General features: G+C 35.8%; 1 protein-coding gene across 1 annotated transcript in view; it reads left to right on the top strand.

Moving 5' to 3' along the window:
* The window catches only part of ankrd28b (ankyrin repeat domain 28b), a 29985-nt gene extending 3775 nt beyond the window's left edge, over positions 1-26210 (top strand). Inside the window, exons 2-28 of the mRNA XM_067402316.1 lie at positions 2568-2651; positions 2754-2832; positions 2984-3054; positions 6214-6414; positions 6561-6648; positions 6759-6901; positions 10237-10449; positions 10581-10659; positions 10742-10856; positions 11060-11142; positions 11246-11309; positions 13728-13796; positions 13892-14032; positions 14119-14230; positions 14308-14334; positions 14428-14502; positions 14618-14819; positions 17572-17659; positions 17747-17864; positions 17977-18196; positions 20113-20200; positions 20291-20374; positions 20806-20951; positions 21058-21140; positions 21299-21381; positions 21470-21561; positions 24106-26210. Coding sequence (XP_067258417.1) covers positions 2568-2651; positions 2754-2832; positions 2984-3054; positions 6214-6414; positions 6561-6648; positions 6759-6901; positions 10237-10449; positions 10581-10659; positions 10742-10856; positions 11060-11142; positions 11246-11309; positions 13728-13796; positions 13892-14032; positions 14119-14230; positions 14308-14334; positions 14428-14502; positions 14618-14819; positions 17572-17659; positions 17747-17864; positions 17977-18196; positions 20113-20200; positions 20291-20374; positions 20806-20951; positions 21058-21140; positions 21299-21381; positions 21470-21561; positions 24106-24389 — 3132 coding nt within the window. The 3' untranslated portion in view covers positions 24390-26210. The remainder of the gene's footprint in view (positions 1-2567; positions 2652-2753; positions 2833-2983; positions 3055-6213; positions 6415-6560; positions 6649-6758; positions 6902-10236; positions 10450-10580; positions 10660-10741; positions 10857-11059; positions 11143-11245; positions 11310-13727; positions 13797-13891; positions 14033-14118; positions 14231-14307; positions 14335-14427; positions 14503-14617; positions 14820-17571; positions 17660-17746; positions 17865-17976; positions 18197-20112; positions 20201-20290; positions 20375-20805; positions 20952-21057; positions 21141-21298; positions 21382-21469; positions 21562-24105) is intronic.
* Positions 26211-26930: the final 720 nt, after the last annotated feature.

The following is a 26930-nucleotide window of genomic DNA, read 5'->3' as shown; positions in this document are numbered from 1 at the left end:
ATGGTTACCATGATGTCAATCATCACTGTTGAGTGAGTCGTGTTCCATACATACATGGAACGATAATTTAGGGGTACTCACTCCCACGTTTAAATGCTGATATCAGTCCAGAAACTTTACAGTGTTACATGGACTGTGTGGCAGAGATGGAGATGAGTCTTTGCAGAGGATGGGGGAAGGGCTCGTGGTGTCATCCCTTTCACAGCGCATTTGGCTCCTCCGTCACCTGTTGGTTGGCACTGACATTTTTTATTTGTTGTTTGTAAAAGCTGGATAAATATTTATTGATAAACACTAAATTAGATATCAGTGTCCTTTTATAAACCAGTAATGCAAGCTTCGATGCTAGGAAGAACAGTTGTGTCCAGCATCAACAGTCTTGCTGGTTTGGAGCAGATTTGCCTTGTCTGCACCATCTGCTCTCTTCACGCTCAACCCTCTATGGACAAACTGAAGCTTGAGTCACTATTGGCTGGTAAATTTGTTTTATTCGCCAGACTTTTTACATGGAATGCAAGAACAAATATACATTTCAAACACTAAAGTCAATTAAACAGTCTGTAATAAGATAGGGTCAAATAATCAAACTACAAGCAATAGCACAAATAAACACAATAGAAAAGATGCCAATTAAATAAACAGCTTTTCGGGTAGATCGAACAGTATATAGGTAAGGTACAGAAATTTAATAAAGTAATCAAATGCAAAGTAGTCTTCACTGTATAAATTAAAGGGCTAGTTCAGCCAAAAATGAAAATAATGTAATTTATTACTCACCCTCATGCCGTTCCACACCTGTAAGACCTTCATTCATCTTCGGAAAACAAATTAAGATATTTTTGTTGAAATTCGATGACTCAGCGAGGCCTGCATAGACAGCAATGACATTTCCTCTCTCAAGATCCATTAATATACTGAAAACATATTTAAATCAATTCATGTGAGTACAGTGGTTCAATATTAATATTATAAAGTGACTAGAATATTTTTGGTGCCCCCAAAAAAAAAAAAACGACTTATATAGTGATGGCCGATTTCAAAACACTGCTTCAGTAAGCTTTGGAGCGTTATGAATCATGATTCGGATGGCGTGTCAAACCGCCAAACTGCTGAGATCACGTGACTTTGGTGCTTTGATCCGCTAATTTGACACATTGATTCATAACGCTCCGAAGCTCAGCAGGCAATTAAATTATATCTGTGTTAAACATATATTTTTTGCTTATAAATCAATTACAGGCAACTGTAAATGTACAATATACTAGACATTGGCTACTTAAAGTCATTTTTTAGTCACACCTTGAAATTTGTATGTATGTATGACTGATTTGCTCTCAGTGTAGATCTGGTGACGCTGATGGTGACCATCATATTTTGCATCAGTCGTTTTTTTAATGTATCTTTTGAGGTTCCTCACTGGTTGGGATTCACTGCTGGTGTTTAACCTCATTTAACTAATATTAGGGTGTTTTTTCCCAATACGGTGGATGCTTGACTGCTTAATCTTGAAAAATTAAGCTTCTTCAAACTGTTTCATCCATTGTACCATATTTTTGGAATAAAGATCTGATCGTGGTTTTGATTAACCTTCAAGTTGATTTTGGTTCAATGTGTTAACTAAGGTGTGGATTTTAAATATATTGTGTGTGTGTGTGTGTGTGTGTGTGTGTGTGTGTGTGTGTGTGTGTGTGTGTGTGTGTGTGTGTGTGTGTGTGTGTGTGATGGCAATTCTCAGTTTTTGAAGTTTTGACTGTTCTTGACACCTAATAGAGCAAAGCTACTCTCATGTCATGATTTAAAAGTAGTCAAATGAATTACATTTCTGGTTTTCAATGTGTCATTCTATGGTTCTGGCAGAGATGTGTTCTTATATTACAGATGTTTGTCAACCAAATTTACATTTATGCATTTAGCAGACGCTTTTGTTGAAAGCAACTTTCAAAAGAAGAACAAAAGTGGAAATTCTTCTTTAAAAAATTAAAATCATACTTATTCAAATATTACACAATTAAAAAAAAAAAAAAAAAAATTCTTCAGATATTTGTTATAATGGCAAAGTTAAGTCCGCATAGGGACAAGCTCCAAATTGTGAAATTCTATGAGGAAATATTAATTAGTTAGACAAGGTTCGATGCTATTATAATCTATCCTTTAAAGCTTGAATGTTTGTCAACTAGAATGAAAGCCTGTTTTCTTTAAAATCATTGTAAGGGGAAAGAAAATTGACACCCATTAGTGTCAATTTGCACTGCAGCTCAAAAAGACGAGGTGAAGATGCAGAGGCTGCTTTTATTTAGAATCACTCTGGCCCTTGAGGATGCACTTACATAAGCAATACACATGCTGTCTCATGACAACACTACCTCAAGATGTTGTTGCTTCAGTTTGCTGTCGGAATTCTTTGGGGAAGAGATGCAACCATGCTTACTCAGTTATTGCAAACATAATCTCAGACTCTGCATTTGAGTTCACCCCTCAGGACAAAGATAAAATGTCACAATTCAGACTTGGCCATGTTTCTCGCTGTCAGTTGTGTGACTTGATTTTTCTTGGTCTCTGTCTTTCAGCCTGCCCTGCTAAAAGCTATTTTCAATGTTGATCCGGATGAAGTACGCTCTCTCATTTTCAAGAAAGAGGATGTGAATGTACAAGTAAGATTTTAAACTGTTTAAAAAATTGTCATGGTCAGATTTTTTATATTTTTTTTTCCAATTGACTCAGTTGTGATTAAGAATTGTCTTTGTTTTTTTGAGGACAATGAGAAAAGGACACCACTGCACGCAGCTGCTTACCTAGGAGATGCTGAGATTATAGAGCTCTTAATTTTATCGGGTAAATGCACCTGAAATATTCATCATGATGAAATAAATTCTCTGAAGCATCTAGTATCTTCTCCCTTTGATTCCAGGTGTTTTCAGTTGTGGCTTTGATGTATTGTTATACTGTTATTCATGAATCTCTTGATGTTGTGATTGTGATGTAGGGGCGAGGGTCAATGCCAAAGACAACAAATGGCTGACTCCCCTTCACCGCGCAGTGGCATCCTGCAGTGAGGTACTACAATCACAGAGCCTTACGACAACCTTTACACATAGACACACTTGTGTCCTGTAGGTTTTGCCTAAACTCTACTTTCTGAAGAGTAGGACTGTCACAATACTAAAATTTCAGTAGTGAACACCAGGGTTATTAGTTAACTGTAACTAAAAAAAAAAAATTGTTGTTCGAATTAAATTTTAAAGTGCCCCTATTTTCCCTTTTAAGGTTCCTAATATTGTTTTGGGAGTCTCCTACAACAGGTTTACATGCATGCAAGGTCAAAAAACACTTTTGTTTTCTCATACTCTACATTTAATTTCATCTCAGTTTGTAAATGATTTGTTAGAAGCAGTTTGAAGAATCAGTCTCTCTAAACCCCTCCTTTCCGTGAGCCTACACTGCTCTGATTGGTCAGATGGCCCAATCCTTTGTGATTGGGCTACTGCGCGCACCGCGCCCCTATTGCCATAACTGAATGACAGCTATCAATTCACAAGACATTGTATACAATGTATGGACAAAAAAAGATAGCATCGATTTTACCGTATCAATTCGAGCCTGAGTCTAACAATGAAACGTCTGAAGTAGTCGATTAACCAGAAACTGATTCGCAATCACGACTGGAGTAGGAAGTTTCTCTATGGCAAGTGTCACCTTAGTTATTTATTGGATGTGATAGCAACGTCACTGTTATACTTTTTGTAGGTGCACCAGTGGGAACTGTATCAGAATGCCAAGCGAAGCTGAAAACCTCTAACATAAGATAAGCATTTAGGCCAGATGTGTACACAGACTTTTTCGTCATAACTATTAACGAAGTAAAAAATGTCTATATCATTGTTTGACATTACAATGGATGTTTACTGTTTACTGAGAGAATACTTCAACTAGTTAACGCGGACTAGCATCTTAACATCCTATTACAATACAGATAGAGCTCCATACTACTGTAATAATTAAAGCGCAGTGTAAAAAAAGTTTAATTGTTTAATTGACTCTTACTTTTGAGGGACAATAACTTTATATATGGTGCACTTTCAGATTAAACATTTTTCAGGATGTTTTCATTCAATTAGAGCAGTGGTCTCAAACTAACGGCCCGCGGGCCATTTATGGCCCGCCCTCCCCCTCTACCCGGCCCGCAACTGATCTCAAAAATAAAACATAATCCAGCCTGCTAAATAATTATTATTCCCTAGTTGCTACCTGACTGATATGCAAAGAAAAAGTCGCCGTTCTATGGGGGCATCCACATATCGCGTCACATAAGCGTTCTCCTCCGCATTGCTCCAGTGGCGTCTGTCGTTGTTATGCAACCATGAGCCGCGCTCTCAACCGCGTCGCTTCTATTATGAGCGCGCTTGCCTAAATTACAGTAAAAGCACTTGACTTTAACGCAAAACGCCGTCCGAATGCGTCCGATGCAACCATTAAACGTTACCGATGCTCAAACGGCATCTTGGACAAATGTGTCTGTGTTTGTCAAGAAACGGAAGAGTGTACAAATGTATTCAGGGATTGTATTTGTTCTGTACAGTGTTGTTCAGTGCAAGATTTAATGTTATTTAAGCTAACATGAAGTAATATGTTGTCATGAAGGAAAATACTACCACTAAATGTTAAAAACTAATGTATGTAACAATGATAGATTTTTATTTTTTGGCAAAATAAAGTTGATATATTTAGCTCCCGTTTTTTGTTTATTTCTGACCCCTCCACGCCACAAATGTTGCTGGTTTTGTTCCTAAATTACTAATTTTTTTATTCCATTCACCTTGTTGGATGTGAGAAGTTGCACCAGACTATTGCAATTAATAGTATTATATTAGTAATAGTATTATATAATTACAGTATATTACACTCTGTAATAATGAAAGCGACACTGCTGTTTACATTTAGTATGGTAAATAAAATATTTATAGTATAGGTATACAAATATTTTAGTAGGCCTAATGAAAGTAAATGAGAAATAATGCAAAGGAAAGTAAATTTTCTTAAATGTTGCGCTTTCTTGCGCTTGAATGTTAATATGGCCCTCCTATGAGGTGTCAATCACAGAAACGGCCCCCAGCCAATTTGAGTTTGAGACCCCTGAATTAGAGCTATGTTACACACTACATGAAAGGTCATTTTCAAAAATCCATAATAGTGGCACTTTAAGTTGTGAAATAAAATATATATAAAAAAAAAAACTTTGCTTATTTTATTTCAGCTATGTGAAAATAATTAAAACTAAAGCTGAAATAAAAAATAAAAACTATGTAGACATTAAAGAGAAAAGCGTATAAAAATAATGAAAACAACAAAATTACAAATACTTTAAAATTAAAATGGAAAAATTGACATCACAGTTAAAACTATTCTGAATCTATTTTGAAACTAAAAAATTTTTAAAAAAGTGAAATATTATATAAACATTTACAAATTAATTTAAAAACAATAAAATGTAGCCTACATTTGAGAAAATAAAAAAAATAGGACCAATAAATAAATAAAAACAGTAGAACAAAGATATAAGTATGGAAGCTTGTTTCCTCCACTGAATAAAAAACAAAAAATGTTATTGCAACTTACCTCAGAATTCTGACTTTTTCCCCACAATTGAACAAAAGTTTACAAAGGTCAGAAAGAGAAAAAGTTGCAATTACCTTTTTTTTAATTATTGATTTTTATTAATTATTTAAAAAAAAATAATTATGTCAGAATTGCAAGATATAAACTCACAATTCTTTTTTTTTTTTTTTTTTTTTTTTTTTCTCGCAATTGCTAGTTTATATCTCGCAATTCTGACATTATATACCGCAATCGTGTGAAGAAAATTCAGAATTTTGAGATAAAAAGTTGCAGTTACCTTTTATTTTTAATTCAGTGGTGGAAACAAGCTTCTATATGTAAGTGAAGTAAACACTGCTGTAAGATATCTGAAACGTCAAGCACTAAATATTGAAAAATATACAAAAAGATTTATTTTGACATGTCCAGTCTGTTTTTTTTTTATGTTAATGTTTTTATTTTTGCTGTGCAAAAATACCAGTATTTTTGACTTGAACTCATGCATGTAAATTGACAAATTGTGACTCAGTTGGAATTGTAAAAGTAATTTAAAAAAAAAAAAAAAAAGAGTAATGTTTCAGATTATTGATCTGCCACTTCGTGTGACCTTGTGTTTTGCAGGAGGCAGTGCAGGTTTTGTTGAAGCACTCTGCTGATGTAAATGCTCGAGATAAGAACTGGCAGACCCCTCTACATGTGGCCGCTGCTAACAAGGCAGTTCGCTGCGCTGAGGCTTTGGTGCCACTGCTTAGCAACGTTAATGTATCCGATCGGGCTGGACGAACAGCTCTGCACCATGCTGCCTTCAGTGGCCACCTAGAGGTCAGTGAAGAAGCATTTGCACATGTGTGGGTTTGATGAAATTAAGGTTCAGAATTCATAAAGTGCTTTGAGGTACACGCTTCAGATGTATTGTTTAATAATTAATGTTCTCCCTGTGTAAAGTATGCATGTTTTTCTTTTGTCAGATGGTGCGGTTACTGCTATCCAGGGGAGCTAATATAAATGCGTTTGATAAAAAGGACAGAAGGGCAATCCACTGGGCGGCATACATGGGTGAGACGGAGCAATGTTTGTTTTGTAGTTCTTTTACACAACCATATGTGGGATCTATAAATTCAAAACTCATTTAAATCCTCAACTTTCCCCCCTTTTTTCTATCTTAGGTCACATGGAAGTGGTAAAACTGCTGGTGTCTCACGGCGCTGAGGTGACGTGTAAGGATAAGAAAGCTTACACACCCCTCCACGCTGCAGCGTCCAGCGGGATGATCAGTGTAGTGAAATATCTGCTGGATTTGGGAGTGGACGTGAGTGTTAACCTTTAACAAAAATAATATTGTCTTAAAATAAATGTTTATTAGGACTGGATAATATTGAATTTGTACAATGTATCTGCAATGATTTTGCTGCCATTATTAAAAACAAGCAACACAGTAGTGGTTGAGGCAGGGTGACCGATGGCGGATATTTATAACACCATTTAGATTTATTTATAGAAAAATGCTGCAATTAAATATATTTTCAAATTTAAATTTATATCAGAAAGCTGCTTCAATTCGTGCCGCATTCAGTTCTCTTTCACACTTGAACGGACAAAAACACACAAGTATACCAAAATGGCCACTTTGACGAGGATCCTCGTAAGCACAGTCTTAAATGAGTTAGATCCGCATCTTGTGCATCAGATCTTAAAGTGACAGCAGCCTAATAAACCTGCTGCTTTGATGTCTGTCATTAGTGTTAATCAAAGAACAAAAGATAGAAACAAACACTGCTCTTGACTGAATAACTTTTGTAGCCTTAATAATGATTAATCTATATTTAATATTTAATATATGCAAATATTTAAAATGTACTGTCTTTGTTATTTCTACATTAATCTGGAGATTAACTGTGAAATTACAATTTAAAAATATATTAAACTTTAATGTCAGGTGCGATTAATCACAATTAATTACAGACAAATGTGCAATTAATTATTTAAATTTAAACAATTGACGGCACAAATATTTACATTCGCTCCAATTAAAAATAATTTTAAAACATTTAATGATAAAAATAATTTAACTTGAAACTACAACAACAACAAAAAAACTGTTAAATAAAAGGATTTATACTTTAGATAGTTCTTGGCTTTGTGATCCTAGTATTTTCACAAATAAATAAATTGTAAAAAAGACTAATAAGGAAGTAAATACTGTATCGAACTGTACTCAGTCTGGAAAGTCTGTGGACTGGGAATTATATTTTCCTCAAAGACTAGGTAACGCTTATTTTACATACAGTTCACAGTAACTATGATATAAATGCATATTAGCTAAATGATGACCATGTGTCGTCATGTGTCATTATGCTATTAAAGCATTTGACTTCTTATTACTAATGCATTAGCCGACCACTAAAACATAGTAAAGCCGTAAAGGACATGAATTTTCAGAAAGAGTGTGTCATGTCACTAGTTTCACTGTCAATCCTTGTTTTGTTACTTGTGCATATTAGAGACAAACGTAATCAAGTGCCAAAAATGGCTCGTTTAGCATTATCTGTGACATCACAGAGGCAAGATATAAAATAATAGTTATACATTATCGAACCATAGGCCCTGCCCACGGGCGTTCAGTCATTTGACCCCTTTAAACTACCCCTTTAAATTTCTGTGAATCATTTCTTTTACAGTTTTATAAATTATTTTGTCAGTGTGCAATTTTATTTTATTTTTGATTTTCATTTGTCCAGTCAAAAGTGGCCAAGACCATAATAAATTGCACAATGTGGTTTGCTTTCATTTGTACTCTTAAGGGTGGTTTGGTCTAGGCATCATGCTAACCTTTTCATGCAGAGAACCACTTTAAAGGCGCTAAGAAGGTAGACTGCTGTGCATTTAAAAAACTTGTATAGCTAATTGGGTCACACCACAATGCTTAAATTGGTTGCACACCTATGTTCAATCTCATTCAGTCGCATATTCTATTAGGCAGCTTTGCAATTAAACTCTTCTGAAACCTGTGCAGTGTGAAGGGCTGTTATGATGCATTGGCGTAATGGATGACGTTGATTTGCACCAACGCGTCTTACTGTATGTTCACACAAAACAAGACTCCTTTACTCACAGAGACAGAGAAATGATTTGCACCGACTGCAGCTCCTGTGGATCTTAAGATACGGCACAAGCATACTCTCTACACTTGATTAAAAAAAACATTTAAAATATCTGATGGATGAACTCATGACTTAATTGGTGTTATGGTCATTGGCATTATTGATACTGTTGCTATGGTTACCTGAGTTAGAATGTGGTTTTGACTTCAGCTGTTTGTTCATGTAGATGTAATTTAGCTAGTGTTGTAATTTAGCTAGTGTTGGGCGATATGTTTAATTTTCATGTTTACATCAGCCTCTGCGATCGGCGATACTCAATATTACTGTGTCAGGGGGGTGAGAACATAGCCTAATCATTTGTGTCTGAGTATTCCATTTATTATGTCTGTTGTGATGTAAATAATAAAGCTTTAAAAACTGAAGAGTATTCTAACTTGTAAGCGGGGAATTTACGGACACATGCTGTTACAGATGCAGCGTTTTGACTGTATTTCTGCATGAGATGAGAACACATTTTTATAATTTCTTGTGTCAAGAAAGTTTAAAGTCAGGTTAAAGGGTTAGTTCACCCAAAAATTCAATTTCTGTCAATAATTACTCACCATCATGTGGTTCCAAACCAAGACATTCGTTCATCTTTAGAACACAAATGTATTTTTTTTTATTTTTTTTTTATCCCTCATTGAAAAAATGACCACATTCAAGGTCCTGAAAAGGTATTCTCATCACTTAATGGCATTAAGGTTGAACCACTGTAGTCACATCATGGACTGTTTTAACGATGTCTTTACTACTTAGCTGGACCTTTTAATTGTGGTAATTTTATTGCTTTCTATGGGAGATTAAAAAAACAATTGAACCATACACTAATGACAGTGAAAAAATTAGAAGAATCAATATTCTTGTTAAACAGGTTTTTTAAATTTGGTGTTTGAAGCTGCTTTTAATTTTCACAGAAGACTTATTTGTGCTGTGTTTCGACCTAAAAACTGATAGCTAATTTATATAATTTTAGTGATATTATTATTATTATTATTATATTATTACTAATAATATAATAATAGCCTTATATTAAACATAATTTAATATATTCAATGGTAAAACAAGCCTATTACCGTCTAGATATCTTCAGAGGCATCAGCCAAATTGATATGTCCGTCTATTGGCACAACCCAAATTGAAGCATCTACCTTAATCTGCTGAATAAACAAAATGTTTCAAGACTCACAACTGTAAGCAAATACTGTTGACAATCTCAAACAGTGACTGAATGCAGCCATCATGGACATTTGAATTACTGATTGATGCCTTTTCGTTCTTGGCACTTTATTTTTATGAGAATGTTTTAATGAAACATTGACAATTTTATGTTAAAGTTATCATTGGTATGTTAACTAAAGGAATAATCAACTAATCAGATTAATAATTAATATATTAACCAGAAAAACAATCAATAGATTATCGATTATCAAAATAATTGTTTGTTACAGCCCTAGTGTGAATGTTGTGTATCTGAAAATTTGAACTGTGAACCTGCTTTCAGATGAATGAGCCAAATGCGTATGGGAACACTCCGCTGCATGTGGCATGCTACAATGGTCAGGATGTGGTGGTGAACGAGCTGATTGAGTGTGGCGCAAACGTGAACCAGGTTAACGAGAAGGGCTTCGCACCCCTGCACTTCACTGCCGCCTCACGGCACGGAGCGCTCTGCCTTGAGCTGCTCGTGGGCAATGGAGCTGATGTCAATATCAAGGTAGGGCCTCTATTAGAGCTTCACATGTATAAAACAAAAATCACCACTGAATTAGATCAGATTAATAGAGGTGCAGAAAAAAATCTAAACAGGTTTGCTTGGTTATTCATCATTGTTTTGTCCTTGTACAGAGTAAGGACGGTAAGACCCCTCTACATATGACCGCAATCCACGGGAGGTTCTCAAGATCTCAGGCGATTATTCAAAATGGTGAGTCTTGATTTTTCAGTGTTCATTATTGAAACCTGCAATATCTGACTGCGTGTTGTTTGTCCATTACGTGTACGTGTAGGTGCTGAGATAGACTGTGAAGATAAGAACGGGAACACTCCTCTGCACATCGCAGCTCGATACGGGCACGAGCTTCTCATCAACACACTGATCACCAATGGAGCTGATACAGCCAAGTACGAATTCACATTCTCATGCGCTTTTAAATTACTGAACATAACAGCTTTGGTTTTGTTTGTGCAATAACTGTTGACATAGATGTAGACAGGAATTCATCATACCTTCTTTGAAAACCCAAGAATGTTGTAATTGATCCCACATGCATACACAGTGAGATGCTCCTTTCTGTCTAATTGTAACATTGGCTCATTTCATTTAGGAGGGGAGTTCATGGCATGTTTCCACTGCATTTGGCTGCTCTCAGCGGCTTCTCAGACTGCTGCCGTAAGCTGCTGTCATCTGGTAAGATAGTCAGTGCACTTACTGTGCATGGATTACAAAATAATAGTCTGCTAGTCTGCTCTTTTCCATATAAAGATAAACTGAATGGGTCTCTGTCTTCCAGGCTTTGATATAGACACCCCTGATGACTTTGGAAGGACCTGTTTACATGCTGCTGCTGCTGGCGGGTGGGTTTCTTTTTGATTTTGTACTCAATGACATGATGCAATTTTTTTCCTTGGCCCAAATCTAATTAGTTTGGCTTTTTTTTTTTTTTTATTGTTACTAAAAAAAATTGAACAAATAATATTTATAACACAAAATAATATTTTAAAATCCATGTTGTGCGACTAACATGGAGAAAAACGTAAATCATAAAATAATATCACAGACCCTCATGACTGTGTGCCAAGTCAAGGTTATTATAGTTTTGCACTTTTTAAAATTATTATTATTATTTTTTATTTTTTTTTTTTTTTTTATTATTATATCTTTTTCAAATTTTGTATAAATTTCAGTGTAGTTTTAGTTAGTTTCATTAATGGTTTTGTAGTTTTTATTTTGTGAACACATTTCTATTTAGTTTTTATATATTTAGTTTCTTTTAGTAATTATAGTTTGGCAGAGTTAACAAAACACTTCCAGTGCAAGACATTTAATTTCAGCAAAGTTTAATTTTTGCACAGTTTGTGCAAACCTCTTATTAATAAAAAATAAGATAATTATTTGAGATTGAAAAAGAACCAAACAAATGTAACTTAAAAGTAAAAATTACTCATTCATACTCATTCATATTACAGATGTAATCTTGTTAAACATGCCTAGTTTACTTTTTTTTTCCAGCTGTACAATGTAGCAATGTACAATGTAAGTGATCTACAGCAAACACAACCTGCTGTAAAGCCAATGTGATTTGATTAATGAAGTGTAAATGCAGCGTGTTTGTGTGTGAGGGGGGAGGGGTGTCCTCGTATTCCCTACGTTGTGGAGAAATGTCTCACATGGATAATAATTTTACTAATGTTTTGTAAAAACAAAGACAATAACAGCACTTTTGCGGCCTGTCACTATCTTGCAAACATTACATCTCAAACACAGTAGTAGGTCTTGAAAGATTTTTGCATTGTGCTGCTTTTCAATTGTTTTTCTACGTAAAAATGCACTTGACGGGTGTGTTTGGCTGTTGTACCCGCGTCTCTCGCATGAAACCGCATTCTAAAAACGCAGCACTATAGTTATAAAAAGTTTAACTTGTGTGTTGCGTCTCATAACCTTGCATTATTTCCCATTCCATTGCCGTATCTTTTTTTAGTTTTTTTTAGTTTTTCAGTAACTGTTGTTAGAAATTTCAAAATAAATGAAAAAACTAAATGAAACTATTTTATTTCAGTTTATGAAAATGTTTTTTGACCAATAGTTTTAGTCTTAATTTCAGTTTTTATTTATGAAAATAGCTTTGTGCTAAAGTCAGTACGTTACTTAAAATACCAGACAATTTTACCTTTTTATGGTCGGGCAAGGTTAGTTCAGTTTGTAAAATGCCAGGTGGTGTGACTCCCCAAAAAAGTTATGGTATTTATGAATTCCCTATTTGTGATATTTGTATAAAATATAAGCATTTTGATGTGTATTAATGAATTTTAAATTTTTTTGAAAATAATTAAAATTTGTACACACACAAGGTACAAGGGAAATATTATTAAAATATAAATAAAATTAATTTTAATGAAGGCTACACCACTCAATTAAATTTAAAGCATTAAATCATTGGCATTAAATTGAAACATTTCTTGAAAATGATATAAACTAGACTAAAATTTCTCTTTGTGATTTTTGTTGTTGTGATTAACCAACCTAGTGCAACCCATTTAAAGGGTTATTTTACTTAAATTCTGTCATTAAGTACTCACTCTCATGTCATCCCAAACCTGTAAGACCTTTGTTCATCTTCGGAACACAAATTAAGTTATTTTTGATAAAATCCAAGGGTTTCTGAACCACACATAGGTAGCAATGTCATTGCAACTTTTGAGGTCCATAAAGGTATTAAAGACATCCTTAAAATAGTCCATGTGACTACAGTGGTTCAACCTTAATGTTATGAAGCGACGAGAATACTGTTTGTGCTCAAAAGCAAAACAAAAATAACAAACAAAAATTGTCATACACAGTTGATATAGTGAACGCAGTGCAGGGCTTCCGTGTTTACATTCGAACGCCGCCTCTGTATTGGCCAACGCTTTTCATGTGAGCAGCATGACGCACACGTGTGATGCTGACACAGGAGCCAGCCAACAATGAGCTGGCGTTCTGATGTAGAACCAAAAGCGCTGCTCTGTGTTCGCTGCGTCAACTGTGTATGACGACAGTTCAAATTGTTAAATAAAGTTTGACCTTCCTGGACCTCAAAAGGTGCAATGACGTTGCTCGGATTTCATCAAAAATATCTTAATTTGTGTTCTGAAGATCTTACTGTTTTGGGAGAACATAAGGGTGAGTAATTAATGACAGAAATTTCATTTTTGGGTGAACTAACCCTTTAATGTTTCATTCACACAGTTTGAACATGTATTACAGTATCTAATGAAACATCTTTTCCACCACAGAAACCTTGAGTGTCTGAATCTTCTCCTCAACACGGGGGCAGATTTCAACAGGAAGGACAGTTTTGGAAGGTGTGTTTACCTGTACAGTCCCAAAATCATCCATCATGCTAATGGATTTATGATATTTTTGATTGTGAGACTTGAGAAAATATCATCTTCTTTAGGACACCTTTGCACTACGCAGCTGCAAACTGCAACTACCAGTGCCTGTTTGCTTTGGTGGGTTCAGGAGCCAATGTCAATGAGCTGGACAAGAGGGGCTGCACCCCCCTCCACTACGCCGCTGCTTCTGATGCAGATGGAAAGTGAGTAACCATATGGACTATGATTGATTTTGGATGGGTAATTTTGAAGCAAATTAATTCACCAGTCTCTCTCATTCCCTACCTAGGTGCCTGGAGTATTTGCTGAGGAATGATGCCAACCCAGGGATCCGAGACAATCAGGGCTACAATGCAGTGCATTATGCCTCTGCTTATGGGCACCGCCTGTGTCTGGAGCTGGTGAGATGACTCAAAATCATGTGATTGTCTATGCTTTTAATATTTTCAGCTTACTGTATTTCTGTCCTCTTCATCAGATTGCGAGTGAAACTCCTTTAGATGTGGTAAGTGCTATGACACTCAACGCAAACACCTTTAAGATCGTCACTCCCCTTGAGTTATCAGACCTAATTAGATCTGTTGTTCTTGTCTTGAAGTTAATGGAAACCTCAGGGACAGACATCCTAAATGACTCTGATGTACGTGCTCCTGTGAGCCCACTTCACTTGGCTGTGAGTAGAGTCTCCATCTGTTTGTTCAAGAAATGTTGGGAAATGACATTTTGACACCCTTTAATTCTCTCCTGGCTGGGGTTCATGTCATATTAAATGTAATTATTTTCCTCAGGCATATCATGGACATCACCAGGCACTTGAGGTGTTGGTTCAGTCTCTACTGGACCTGGATGTAAGAACAGCACAAGGACACACGCCGCTGGACCTGGCTGCCTTCAAAGGCCATGTTGAATGTGTGGATGTGCTCATCAACCAGGGGGCTTCCATCCTGGTGAAAGACTACACACTCAAACGCACCCCCATCCATGCCGCTGGTATGCTGTACAAAGACTAATGAGATAACATGAAGTTCGGTTATCCGCTAGGTATGCTGTGGTAGTCGGTGTAACACAGTGTTCGGCCGTGCATTCGATTCCGTTACTTGCCCACCATGGCACTGTCGTTTAGTTTGTTATAAACTGAAAGTGACTGCTCTGCTCCATGCAGCATGAGCTGCAGAGTCGCAGCAGTCAGATTTCACTTATTACATGATGAGAGTAAAAAGATATGACTGACTGAAGTTGATTGTGTTGGATTTGGTGATCATGTGGTCAGTACCATCACACCCTGTATACAGTACGAGTGATAGTGAACTCAAAAGCGAAAGTGAAAAGCAAGTGCAATTTCCATCCATGGCATACCTATTATCTGCATGATTTGTGACTGTTTACCAAACACCAATCAATTATTAATCTTAATTGTTAATTTTATTGGTTAATTATAATGAAAAAACATATTTTGGGATAAATCTCTAATAAATCTGTCCTGTGGCTGATCAATATGGATTTTCCAATGGCAGTACCGGTAACTAGGGAGCAGTGTTGGGCACGTTACTTTAAAAAAGTAATTAGTTATAGTTACTAGTTACTTCTCACAAATAGTAAGGGAGTTAGTAACTGAGTTACATCATTATAAAAGTAACTAATTACCAGGGAAAGTAACTATTGCGTTACTTAAAAAAAATAAATAAAATAAAAATATATATATATATATATGTCCAATAACTTGAATGCCCCCAAAATTAAATATAAGTCTAAGAATAAATTATTCTTGTCCGACTCGTGACTCATGATCCGCTCTTGCTTATGAAATTTCTCTTTACTGTACAATACGTGTTGGTAGCCATTAAAGAAAATTTAGTTTCATATATTTGTTTTAATAGTCCTATGTTATGTTTTAAATTAATTTACTTGATTATGAAAAGTGAACAGCATGAGTAAGATGCATCATTAGATGCGAGATATATCGGGAGTCATGGAGTGGCTCATACATGATTTTGACAACTTCATTAAGTTTTGTAGAAAGCATTTTTTTAAAGTGAATTTCGATTTGTAAAAATTGTATCTTAATTTTAATCAGTGTTTCATCAACCAATTGCCTGGATTTAATAAATAAGAAGCAAATATAGCAGACAATCTAATCATTGAGGCGCCGGCGCGATCACTGACGCGTAAACTGGAGCGCGACATATAGGCTAACCGAACCGAAACTCAGCATATAGGCTGCTTGCCTCACAGACATGAGAAATACATCTATAGAAAGCTTGAAATATCTAAAAATGAAAAGAAATAGGCTACTCTGATTATGTAGCCTAATCCGAATGAAATGTGCATTCTCTCTCTAGGCGCGTCCAGTATAAGCAGATGATGAGAGTCAGCAATGTCAACTTCATCTTTACAGCCGACACTGATTCAGAAAACATTTCTTTATTAATAAACATTTAAAATGTCTCCTTGCTGTTTTGGTCACATTCATAATTATTACTTTTGCCGGTTCTTTATGGCAAACGTTATGCGTGCGTTTGAGTGCTATATAGCCTATATCACATAAACGCTCATTATTATGGATTATTCTCTCCAGTATTTAAGAAATTAAATTAATATAAATGTGATTAGTCAACTAATGGCTTAAATGAATAACTATTAGTCGACTAGAAAAACTTATTTCACATATTTTCAATCCAGCGTGTCACAAAGGGTATTCTGGTTTGAGCTCGCGTTCTGCTCGCATGCTCAGAGACACACACACCGAGCATCATTCATTATTATCAGTTTAAAATGAGCCTATATTTGTGTAGGCTATGTCTAACTGCAGCCCACACCAGAGAAAAATCTTTGTAGGTCCTATGGCTGAGAGACCGCTACTCGGATATAAAAACCGCTTCAGTGAGCTCAAATATAGTAACACAGCTTTTTTTGCCAGTAACTGTAACGGCGTTGTAACGGGAGAAAAAGTAATTCGTTTGATTATTCGTTACTGAAAAAAGTAACAGCGTTAGTAACGCCGTTTATTTATAACGCCGTTATTCCCATCACTGCTAGGGAGTAATGTGGCTGATTTTGATTTTTATATGATCTTTTTTTTTTTTTTTTAAATGAATTGATGTATTTTATTTTAATAATTACTCCAAGGATGAAGATGAATGCATATATGCTAAAAATTTTATATTTTTAAATTATTATTTTTAAAATATTAGTATTTTTATTCAAACAGTAGTGCATTTACTGAGCAGTTGATATGAATATAAGCTGAAAAAAAAAAAAAGTTTGAGACATTGAACAATCACAGTTAATATGAACGCATATATGCTGGAAATTGTACTTTTGTATTCATTACTTTTTATAATTTTATTATCAATAATATCTTATTACAAATATCATTTCTTTTTTTAAATATGTATTTACTCAATGGTTTAAGGCATTTAATGATAGAAATTAATATGATTGCTTATATACTGTAATTTCTTTTTTTTGTCATCTTATTTTTTTTTTAAATACATTTTTATATTTACTCACTTCACTAAAAATATTTGAAAACAGAAAATGTGCAGATCCATTGACAAAGCTATTTATAGATTCCTGACAAATGGCAGTGCTAACACTTCTGTTGTTAATCAGCCAAGCAAACACAATGTCGATTCTGTCGACAGATTTATTATCCTGGGTGATATATATTGATCCATCATTAACCTCAGAGGAATTTAACATTCATGTAGCCTGTATTTGTGCTTGTTCTCTTGCCTTGCAGCCACAAATGGTCACTCTGAATGTCTCCGTTTGCTCATCGGAAATGCCGACCTGCAGAGTGCAGTGGACATCCAGGATGGTATTGGCCAGTAAGTACATGACACAAAAAAAAACTAATTTTCATGTTCCTTCATGTCAATGGAAATTACAGATATATTCATATATGTGATTCTCAGGACTCCTCTGATGCTGTCAGTGCTGGGCGGACACACAGACTGCGTTTACTCTCTTATTAATAAAGGAGCCAATGTCGATGCCAAAGACAAGTGGGGCCGCACTGCTCTGCACAGAGGGGTAAATCACAACTAATTTCCCATGGCACTAGAAGAATTACAAGTGTCACTTGCTCTCATCTGTGCTAGTGCTTCCTGTCGTGGCTCATGGATGTGTGTGTTGTTCCATCCAGGCGGTGACTGGCCATGAGGAGTGCGTGGAGGCTCTGCTGCAGCACAGTGCCAGTTTCATGGTACGGGACTGTAGGGGGCGCTCTCCGGTGCACCTTGCGGCCGCCTGTGGCCACGTTGGGGTTCTGGGGGGCCTTCTGCATGCTGCCCAGTCAGTAGAGACCATTCCTGTCATCACTGACCACCAGGGCTACACGCCCCTTCACTGGGCCTGTTACAACGGTGAATAAACGCACTTGCCAGTCACAGATCGATACACCATACCTGTCTAAAGGCCTGCTCACACCAAGTCTGATAAAACTAAATGCAGGGTTCCCACTGTCATTTCCAAACCTAGAAAAGTCTGTAGTAATTGTCAGTTAAAGGGTTAGTTCACCCAAAAATGTCGTTCCTAACCCGTAAGACCTTCATTCATCTTTGGAACACAAATTAAGATCTTTTTGATGAAATCCGAGAGCTCTCTGGCATCCGATAGACTGCTAAGTTATTACCACTTTCAAGGCCCAGAAAGGTAGTAAAGTCATCTTTAAAATAGTCCAGGTGACTACAATGGTTCCACCTTAATGTTATGAAGCGACAAGAATACTGAAGAATACAGAATATTTCTTCTCTTCCATTTCAGTCTCCTGCGCTGTTGATGTTGTACACGCATGCGTCGTGCTGCTCATGTGAACAACATCAGCCAATAATGAGCCATTCTTCTGATGTAGAACCCGGAAGCACTGCACTGTTTACAGTGACAACAGCGTAGAAGAATGACAGGGAAGAGAAGATATTGTTGAATAAAGTCATTATTTTGTTAGTTATTTTTGTGCACAATGTATTTTCGTCCCTTCATAACATTAAGGTTGAACCACTGCAGTCACATGGACTACCATTCTGGGCCTTGATTATGTTAGTAACGTTGCTCTCTGTCGGAGGCCAGAAAGCTCATGGATTTCATCCAAAATATCTTAATTTGTTTTCCGAAGATGAACAAAAGTCTTACTGGTTTGCAATGACATAAGGGTGAGTAATTAATGACAGAATTTTCATTTTTGGGTGAATTAACTGCTTTAAATATTTCTGTTCATCATCTGTTTGGAGGCTCAGGAAGCTGAATCATCTTTTGAGCTACATTCAGCTTTCAGGCTGTTTGCCATTTTAGAGACTTTCATACACAGATAAGCATAATTATTGAAATGTCATTTTAAGGAAAACAACCTGGCATACAAATGAAATCTTCTTTAGCAATCTCTATATAATAATAATAAAAATATGTAGTAATTATCTACTGGACAGGTCATGGAAATTAATTGGTTTAAATGGGTGGGAACCCTGTAAATGGCACTATGGGGTCTCTTTTTTTTTTTTTTTTTTTTTTTTTTTTCTCTGCAAAAGTTAAAATTTGAATGAAAGCATGAAACATGTTATGAAACAGTTTTCATTTGCATTAATCTGAAAGAATCCTTTTTATAATCTGGAGGGGAAAAAGTTAAGATTAATCTCAATGGTCTGATTTGTTGTGACTAGATTCGAAAAAAGGTCAAACCAGCTCAATCACAAAATATCGATGCATCGCAAATCGAGAAATGATTATGGATCGATTCTGATATTTTCCTTATGTATCTCGATTCTCCCTTGAATCGATTCTGAGCTTAGTTTTCAACAGCAGATTGCACTGCGTGCTTTAGAAACAGCCATACTCTGCTTCCTTCTAATTCCTTACACACACCACTTGAACCTATAAATAATAATATAATATATAAGAATAATAATCTTATAAAAACCTTAAAATAATCATTCATAAAGTTCAAAAAGGTTAAAGCAAATTACAAGGGTGTAAAAAAAAAGCATTCTGAGGCGCAAATACATTCTAAGACTCAGCCGAACACGAGCGCTCTTCTTCGTGAGCATTTGAGCGTGCAGTTAAAAAATAGCCTAGAGTGCCATCTGCTGTTAAAAATTAAGCTCAGAATCGATTTGCGATGCATTTGGAAAATATCAGAAACAATCCACAAATCGTGACATATCGATATATTGTCCCAGCCCTATATCACACGTTCGCTAGCCAGACTCTGTCATTGAGGGATTTCTTTGATCACGAGTCGGGAAGCTTTTTAGATAAACTGTTGTTACATCAGATTCTCTCTCTGCAGGTCATGACACTTGTGTTGAAGTGTTGCTGGAGCAGGAGTTATTTCATAAGACTGAAGGGAACACTTTTAGCCCCCTTCACTGCGCTGTGTAAGTGGATTTGGGTTGGTTTTGTGTGTGTATAAAAAGGGCAAGAGTATTGAAGTTGTTTTTTTTTTTTTGTTTTTTTTTGACCTTCAGTATAAATGACAATGAAGGAGCAGCTGAGATGTTGATAGACACGCTTAGTCCTGCTATCGTCAATTCGACTGATTCCAAAAACAGGTACCATTCATACTTCTCTTTATTCATTCAAGAACCATATGGCTTATGATGATAGTTTCATTTATTTATTTATTTATTTTTTTTAATCAAGTTTGTTTGAATATTTTTTTTTTAATTTAAATAAAGCTTAAATAAAATTAATATATTATATTAAAAAAAAAAATTAAATTAGAAATGTTGCCTATTAACTGAGTAGTTTACTGAAAAAAGTTTTTAGTTGAAGTACTAAAATTACTAAAACTGAAAAATCAATTAAAGCTACATAATATTGAAAAAAACAATAAAAATAAGCTTATAACTGAAAATATAAAAAAAAGATATATATATATATATATATAATATTAAAATATTAAAATATTTCCTAAACATGTAGAAATAAATGTCACTTTGTCACACAGTCCAGGCTGTAATTGTTGTTCTCTCGGTAACAGGACACCTCTTCACGCTGCAGCATTCACAGATCATGTGGAGTGTCTGCAGCTCCTGCTGGGTCATAACGCACAGGTGAACTGTGTGGATGCTGGAGGCAAAACCCCACTTATGATGGCTGCTGAAAACGGCCAGACCAATGCCGTTGGTAGGAGTTTGATAGTCAAATCTCGAATGGTTTCTTTTTTGTGTGTGTGTGTGTTTACAGTTAACTGAGTTTGTGCTTGGTTTTGATGTCTGTCTGTGTTTGGCAGAGGTGTTAGTGAGCAGTGCAAAAGCAGATCTCACGCTACAGGATGCCAACAAAAACACTGCTCTCCATCTGGCCTGCAGTAAGGTAAGAAACACTCTGTTCTGTTATGTCTTTGTTTCTGCAGAAGTTGTTTTTGCAATCTGCATTGAGCTCAAGCAATGGAGCGTGATGGGACATTGCATCTCATGTAGATGTTCTCCTATCTATTACTCGCACTACTGATTTTCATTTGCTCTTTATAGGGTCATGAAACCAGTGCCTTGTTGATCTTGGAGAAGATCACTGACAGAAACCTCATCAACTCAACCAACGCAGCTTTACAAACGTACTGTCAACACATAGAAATGATGCGCTTACACTGATGTACCAAAATATATTAAAGTATAAACTAATATTAAGTTCTCATTTTCTAGGCCCCTGCATGTTGCTGCCAGGAATGGCTTGACTGTGGTTGTCCAAGAACTACTAGCTAAGGGTGCCAGTGTGCTAGCCGTGGATGAAAATGGTAAATGCTGATGATTTATAACCTTATAGAAATCATGACTTGAGTTGTTATTGTTTAATATAAATATTGTTTAGAAATGCACAATATATTAGGGATCCTTTTATATACACACATTACTGTTCAAAAGTTTGGGATAAGTATGTTTTTATTCTTTTTTTTTTTCTTTTTTTTTTTTTTTTGAAATAATACATTTATTCAGCATAGATGCATCAAGTTGATCAGAAGAGACACATTTTTTGTAACATTATAATTGTACATTATAATTTAACATTATAATTACTATTTCATATAAATAGTTCTTTTGAACTTTCCAGTCATCAAAGAATCCTGAAGAAAAAAAAAAAAAAAAAAAGTATACAGATACAGCTACAAAAAAAATATGAAGCAGCACAGCTCAACATTGATAATAAGAAGAAATGTTTCTTGCACCTGATCAGCATATTAGAATGATTTCTGAAGGATCATGTGACACTGAAGATTGGAGTAATGATGCTTAAAATTCAGCTTTGACATCACAGGAATAAATTACATTTTAAAATGTTAAAATAAAATAAAAAATAATAATTGTAATTTTGCACAATTACTGTTTTCATTGCATTTTGATCACATAAAATCTGCCTTGTTTATCATCACAAACTCCTTTCAGAAACATAAAATAATCTTGCTGAACTTAAGCTTTTGAGTGGTACTGTGTGTATGTTTATGTATATTTATTTGTATATTTGAATTTTAAAAACTTGTTGTTGTTTTTTCTCGCTGGTAGTAAACAATGAAATTTGTGAAATCATGGAAATTTTAAAATGAAATCATGGAATTTCAGTAGCAGTAGTGTGTATATTTTATATTTTTTTATATATGTATGTATGTATATATATATATATATATATATATATAATATGTAATTTTTTTTTTTTTTCATATTTTCATAATTTTGTTTATTTTTTTATTTTATTTTTATCCATGATATAGGTTATATTGGAAAATTTTCTCATGCACTGTAAACCCAAATAAGTTGCCAAACTAATTTTTAACTTAAGAAAAAGTTTAAGTAGAAATGGCAGATTTTTATTTTGTACTCATACATTTTAATTGTTCTTAACTTGAAATGTTTGAGTACACTAATTTATACATTTAATTTAAAATGTTCATGTAACCTCAATGTGAACATTTTAGTGTAAACTTGGTTATAATAAGCTAATTCAAATGCTAATTTGCAATCATGTTAACAATAGCGTGGTGTAGTACTTGCTGATTGAGTATAGCAATATAAAACATTTAACATATTTGCTCTCAAACCAAGCCGCATGCGCCACTTGATACCATAAAGGCTCCGGTATACTTCAAACAAACTTCTTTTTTATGTTCTTCGTTTAGAGGTAAAACGAAGTTCGAAATGCGTGACCAGCGATATACTGTAATCGAACATCTGACGCTGCCCACACTGTCGAAAGCGACAGTTATATGAATAATTGAAATATGTGCCTTCTCAGTAACAAAAACACAACAAAAATGAGAAAACAGCAAGCATTTATTATAGAAAGCATAAGAAAAGCATCTGATCATAACAACATGAGTATGTTAGCACGAGCTCTGCAAATTAGCACTCCAGTCACGTCACGTCTTCATGTAGCACTTTATTCAATAGATTGCTTAAAATCAAGCAGCTTTACAGTATCAAAGATGGAAAACAGTGTTAGTGCCTCTTTTTTTTTTTTTTTTTTTTTTTTTTACAAGCACAACTTCATTTTGTACTATAAAGCGGATGTCCAGTGTGTTCATGTTTTCACCCACAGAGCTCTTACCTCGACGAACTCAAACACACGAAATGATTCAAAGACTCGTTCGACGCGAGTGACCAGTGGTAGTACGAAGGTGTTTTGCAACTTTTCCTGAAAGTTCGCTTTGGCAAGCCGCTTCGAACTTCCAAAAAGAACACAAAACGAACTTTGTTTTGGCCTGATTTTGTTCGAAATGACGTCTGTCAGTTCGTTCTTCGATTTCGTTTGAAGTATACCGGAGCCTTAACTCTCCAAAAACCAACATTAACAGAAACGCTTCTAAATAAGCATAACAAAACATTACACTACTAAATCTTCCACTTAACATTAATCTTGCACAAAAAACATTATATAATGTTATGTGTTATATGTATATAATTTTAGCATTTACCCTCCCTTTTGAGCATCATTGGCAAAGCATGCTAGGAAATAGAAATCCCAGCCCAGTTTCAGTTAAACTTAAGTTCGTCTAAATTAAAAGAAATAAGTTCATAAAACTCAAAACAATGAAAATTAATTTTACTTATAGTATCAGTTCTGTGAACTTGAAAGAAATGAAAGTGCTAAATACTCATAAAAGTGTACTGAACTAATTAGTTTAAGTTTGTCCTACTCAAACCAATTAATTCATTATTTTGAGCGCTAGGGTTTACAATGTAAGGATTGGTCCAAATTTCTCCATTGTCCACTTATTCTCACATGGCGGTTTTGTTTACCATAATAGTGTAAAACCCTTCTGAAGGCTCTTCTATTGTTTCTCTGAAAGGCTACACTCCAGCCCTGGCTTGTGCTCCTAACAAAGACGTGGCAGATTGCCTGGCGCTAATCCTGGCCACCATGATGCCAGTGTCTCCCGGCGGAGGTGCGGTGCCCGGTCTCACGTTCAGTGCCATCAATCACTACACCAGCCCCACTAAAAGCGTCACGTTCGACAGTCTGCCCATGCTCCGCTCCGAACACAGCTCCTATTGCAGTTTCAACAGCATCGGTCGCCACGACGGCTTCTACAAGGACGACGAGCTAAACGACTCTGACTCAGAGACTTACTGAGGAGGAGGAAAGAAGAGGCTCACATCTTGTCTTAATTACCCAGCGGCCGGCCACTCCGCAGAGCCTTAAGAGTCTCCACACAAAAACACATGTATATGAGGCGCAGCAGGCTGGCCTTCCCAGCCCCTTTATCCATCAGCTCAACCTCTGCCAGCACATCTTGCCCTACACAAAAGTGACAGATAGGTGTGCGGACCTCCTGACATGGCAATAACAAGACAAGAATCAGCAGCCTGGGACCAACATTTGCACGGGCAGTTTGACACTGTCGTAGGGATTGGAGATTCAGCTCTTCAGATCTTGAGGGAGGATTTGAATCAGTCCCTTACAAAAGACTGGAATATTTGTGATGCTTTCAACAGTTTCAAGTCAGTGTGCACTTCTGAATCGATCATTTAAAACGGGGAAAGAAATGATTTATTTTTTAAAATACGATTTTAATACTTGTCAATTTCTCTGTCCCTCTGAGGGGGGAAAAAATAATCACAGCGTTTCAATAGTTTCAAAACCGCAAGGGCGAAATTGAGGACATGAACATCAGCGTTGTAATGCTTCTGGCCACAAGCATGAGTGATGTTTAAATGCTCACTGTCTCCATCTTCAGTTTTAGGATAAATTATTCTTTTTATCTATGGTATTTATTTTTACTTTCCATATTTCATCATCATTTTGTGCCTTCATAAATTACTGTATGGAGGGAAGGGGCAGCTTGTGAGAACAAATCTACGATGCACAAGAAGTTCAACACTACGTCTGTGAAAAGCACTGAAAATGAAGAGGCAAACGGCTCCCAGCATGCTTTGCTCCAGGATGAGGAACACTGTGTAAACCAATGGTAGAACAGCATTTGATCTCTTTGTATGTTGATATATGAATATAAATATATATTATATTTTTTCTGGCTCTTATTAACATGATGTTTTTGGGCAGGTATGCTCGCTTTGATTTAGCAAATGAAACCACTCGATCCTTCTTTGATGGCCTGTCAGAAAACCTGTGTTTGTCTCTTTTCAAGCTTTGATTTTTGGAATGATTAAACTGGAAATCTGTTCAAAACGGCTGCCTGGCTGAGAGGGGGCCAGCAGGTATCTGTTTGCTTTCCTGTCCTTTTTTCTTTTTTGTGGAAAAAGGAGAGTGATTGGTGCAGTTAATGGCCACTGCTGTCCCTCTACAAGAGATTCCTGTATATTTTATGGTTGTTTAAATAAATAAATGAGTTCAGTAATTTGAATCTTTTTTTTTTTTCTTCTCAATCATTTAAAGAGGACCTATTATGCTTTTTTATGCTTTGTTGTGTAATGTTGCTGTTTGAGCTTCTCTACATAAGTCAGGCTCAGCACTGTTTCTGAACTACCTGAGACGCCTCCGTCATGAGTTTTCTCTTAGGAACGTAAACATCACAGTATTCCACATCATGATAATTCCCACCCAAGGCATATGCCAAAAAGGAGTGTGGTCTGGCCGAGACGTGTTAGTAGTGTAATGTGAAACTTGCGGTTATGATAAGGAATGTGATATTTCCAAAAAAATGCTCAAAGTGGTTGAACGATCACTGGTACAGCCGACCAATCAGAGCACATTGCAATTTTCAGAAGGAGGGGCTACATAGAGAAAAGAACAAGACTGGGATGAGAGGTGCTGCAACAATATAACATTTTTTTGAACATTCATGCATGAAAACCTATTCTAGTAGACCCCTACAACAAAATTTTAAAAGAGCATAATATGGCCTCTTTAATAAACCATGTACAGGTCCTGGACAACCTGGAGATATTAGCAAATTGTTAAAATTGTGACTTCCAGACCAATTTTAAATAAATAATTGAAATGAATTATTTCAATAGTGAATTTTTTTTTTTTTTTTTTTGAGCTTTTTTAAGTTTTAGCTTACTTTTAAAAGGCTAGAAATGTGTTAGTGTAATACTCATGTATCCTTATGCTGTATTGGCTTGTGCTGATGAGGCTTGCTTGCTCACAATGATATCAAGAGCTGTGCTGTCAGTTTTGTATTCTGCCAGAAGGGCCTCCCAAGGCGGACAGATGTCAATTGAGGTGCCAGACTAAGAATACAGCACGTCAGCAGCAGGGTGTTGAAGTATTGGGAGGCGGATGATCAATATCTTGTTGAAAACGGCAAAGTTGTCAACTCAGTGTAATACTGTTATTGGTGTTACATGACTGTGTGGAAGAAAGGCCTGGCAATTTACTTTATTATGCTAAGAAAACTTTATGGAGATGAAAAATAAAGAAGTTCGATGTAGTGTTGCAAGATGTCTTCCCAGATTGGAAAACACTCAACAAGATACTGGGAAAGAGCCAAAAGTCAACCCGAGTATGAATGTTGCTAGTGACGTGAAGGGTATAAAGCTTTAAGGTCGTCTTGACACTATTGTTGCTAGACAGAAAGGGAAGATCAGAAGCTGCAGAGATTCAATCATGTTTGGAACATGGAATGTCAGAACAATGAATCAATCAAGGTACACTGGACATAGACAAGGCTGAACTGGACAGAGAAAAGATAGATCTGCTTGGAATCAGTGA

The sequence above is a fragment of the Chanodichthys erythropterus genome, chromosome 2 (assembly GCF_024489055.1).
Source record: "Chanodichthys erythropterus isolate Z2021 chromosome 2, ASM2448905v1, whole genome shotgun sequence".
NCBI lineage: Eukaryota > Metazoa > Chordata > Actinopteri > Cypriniformes > Xenocyprididae > Chanodichthys > Chanodichthys erythropterus.
Note: the sequence above shows the minus strand (reverse complement) of the source record. Positions and strands in the feature narration are given on the sequence as shown.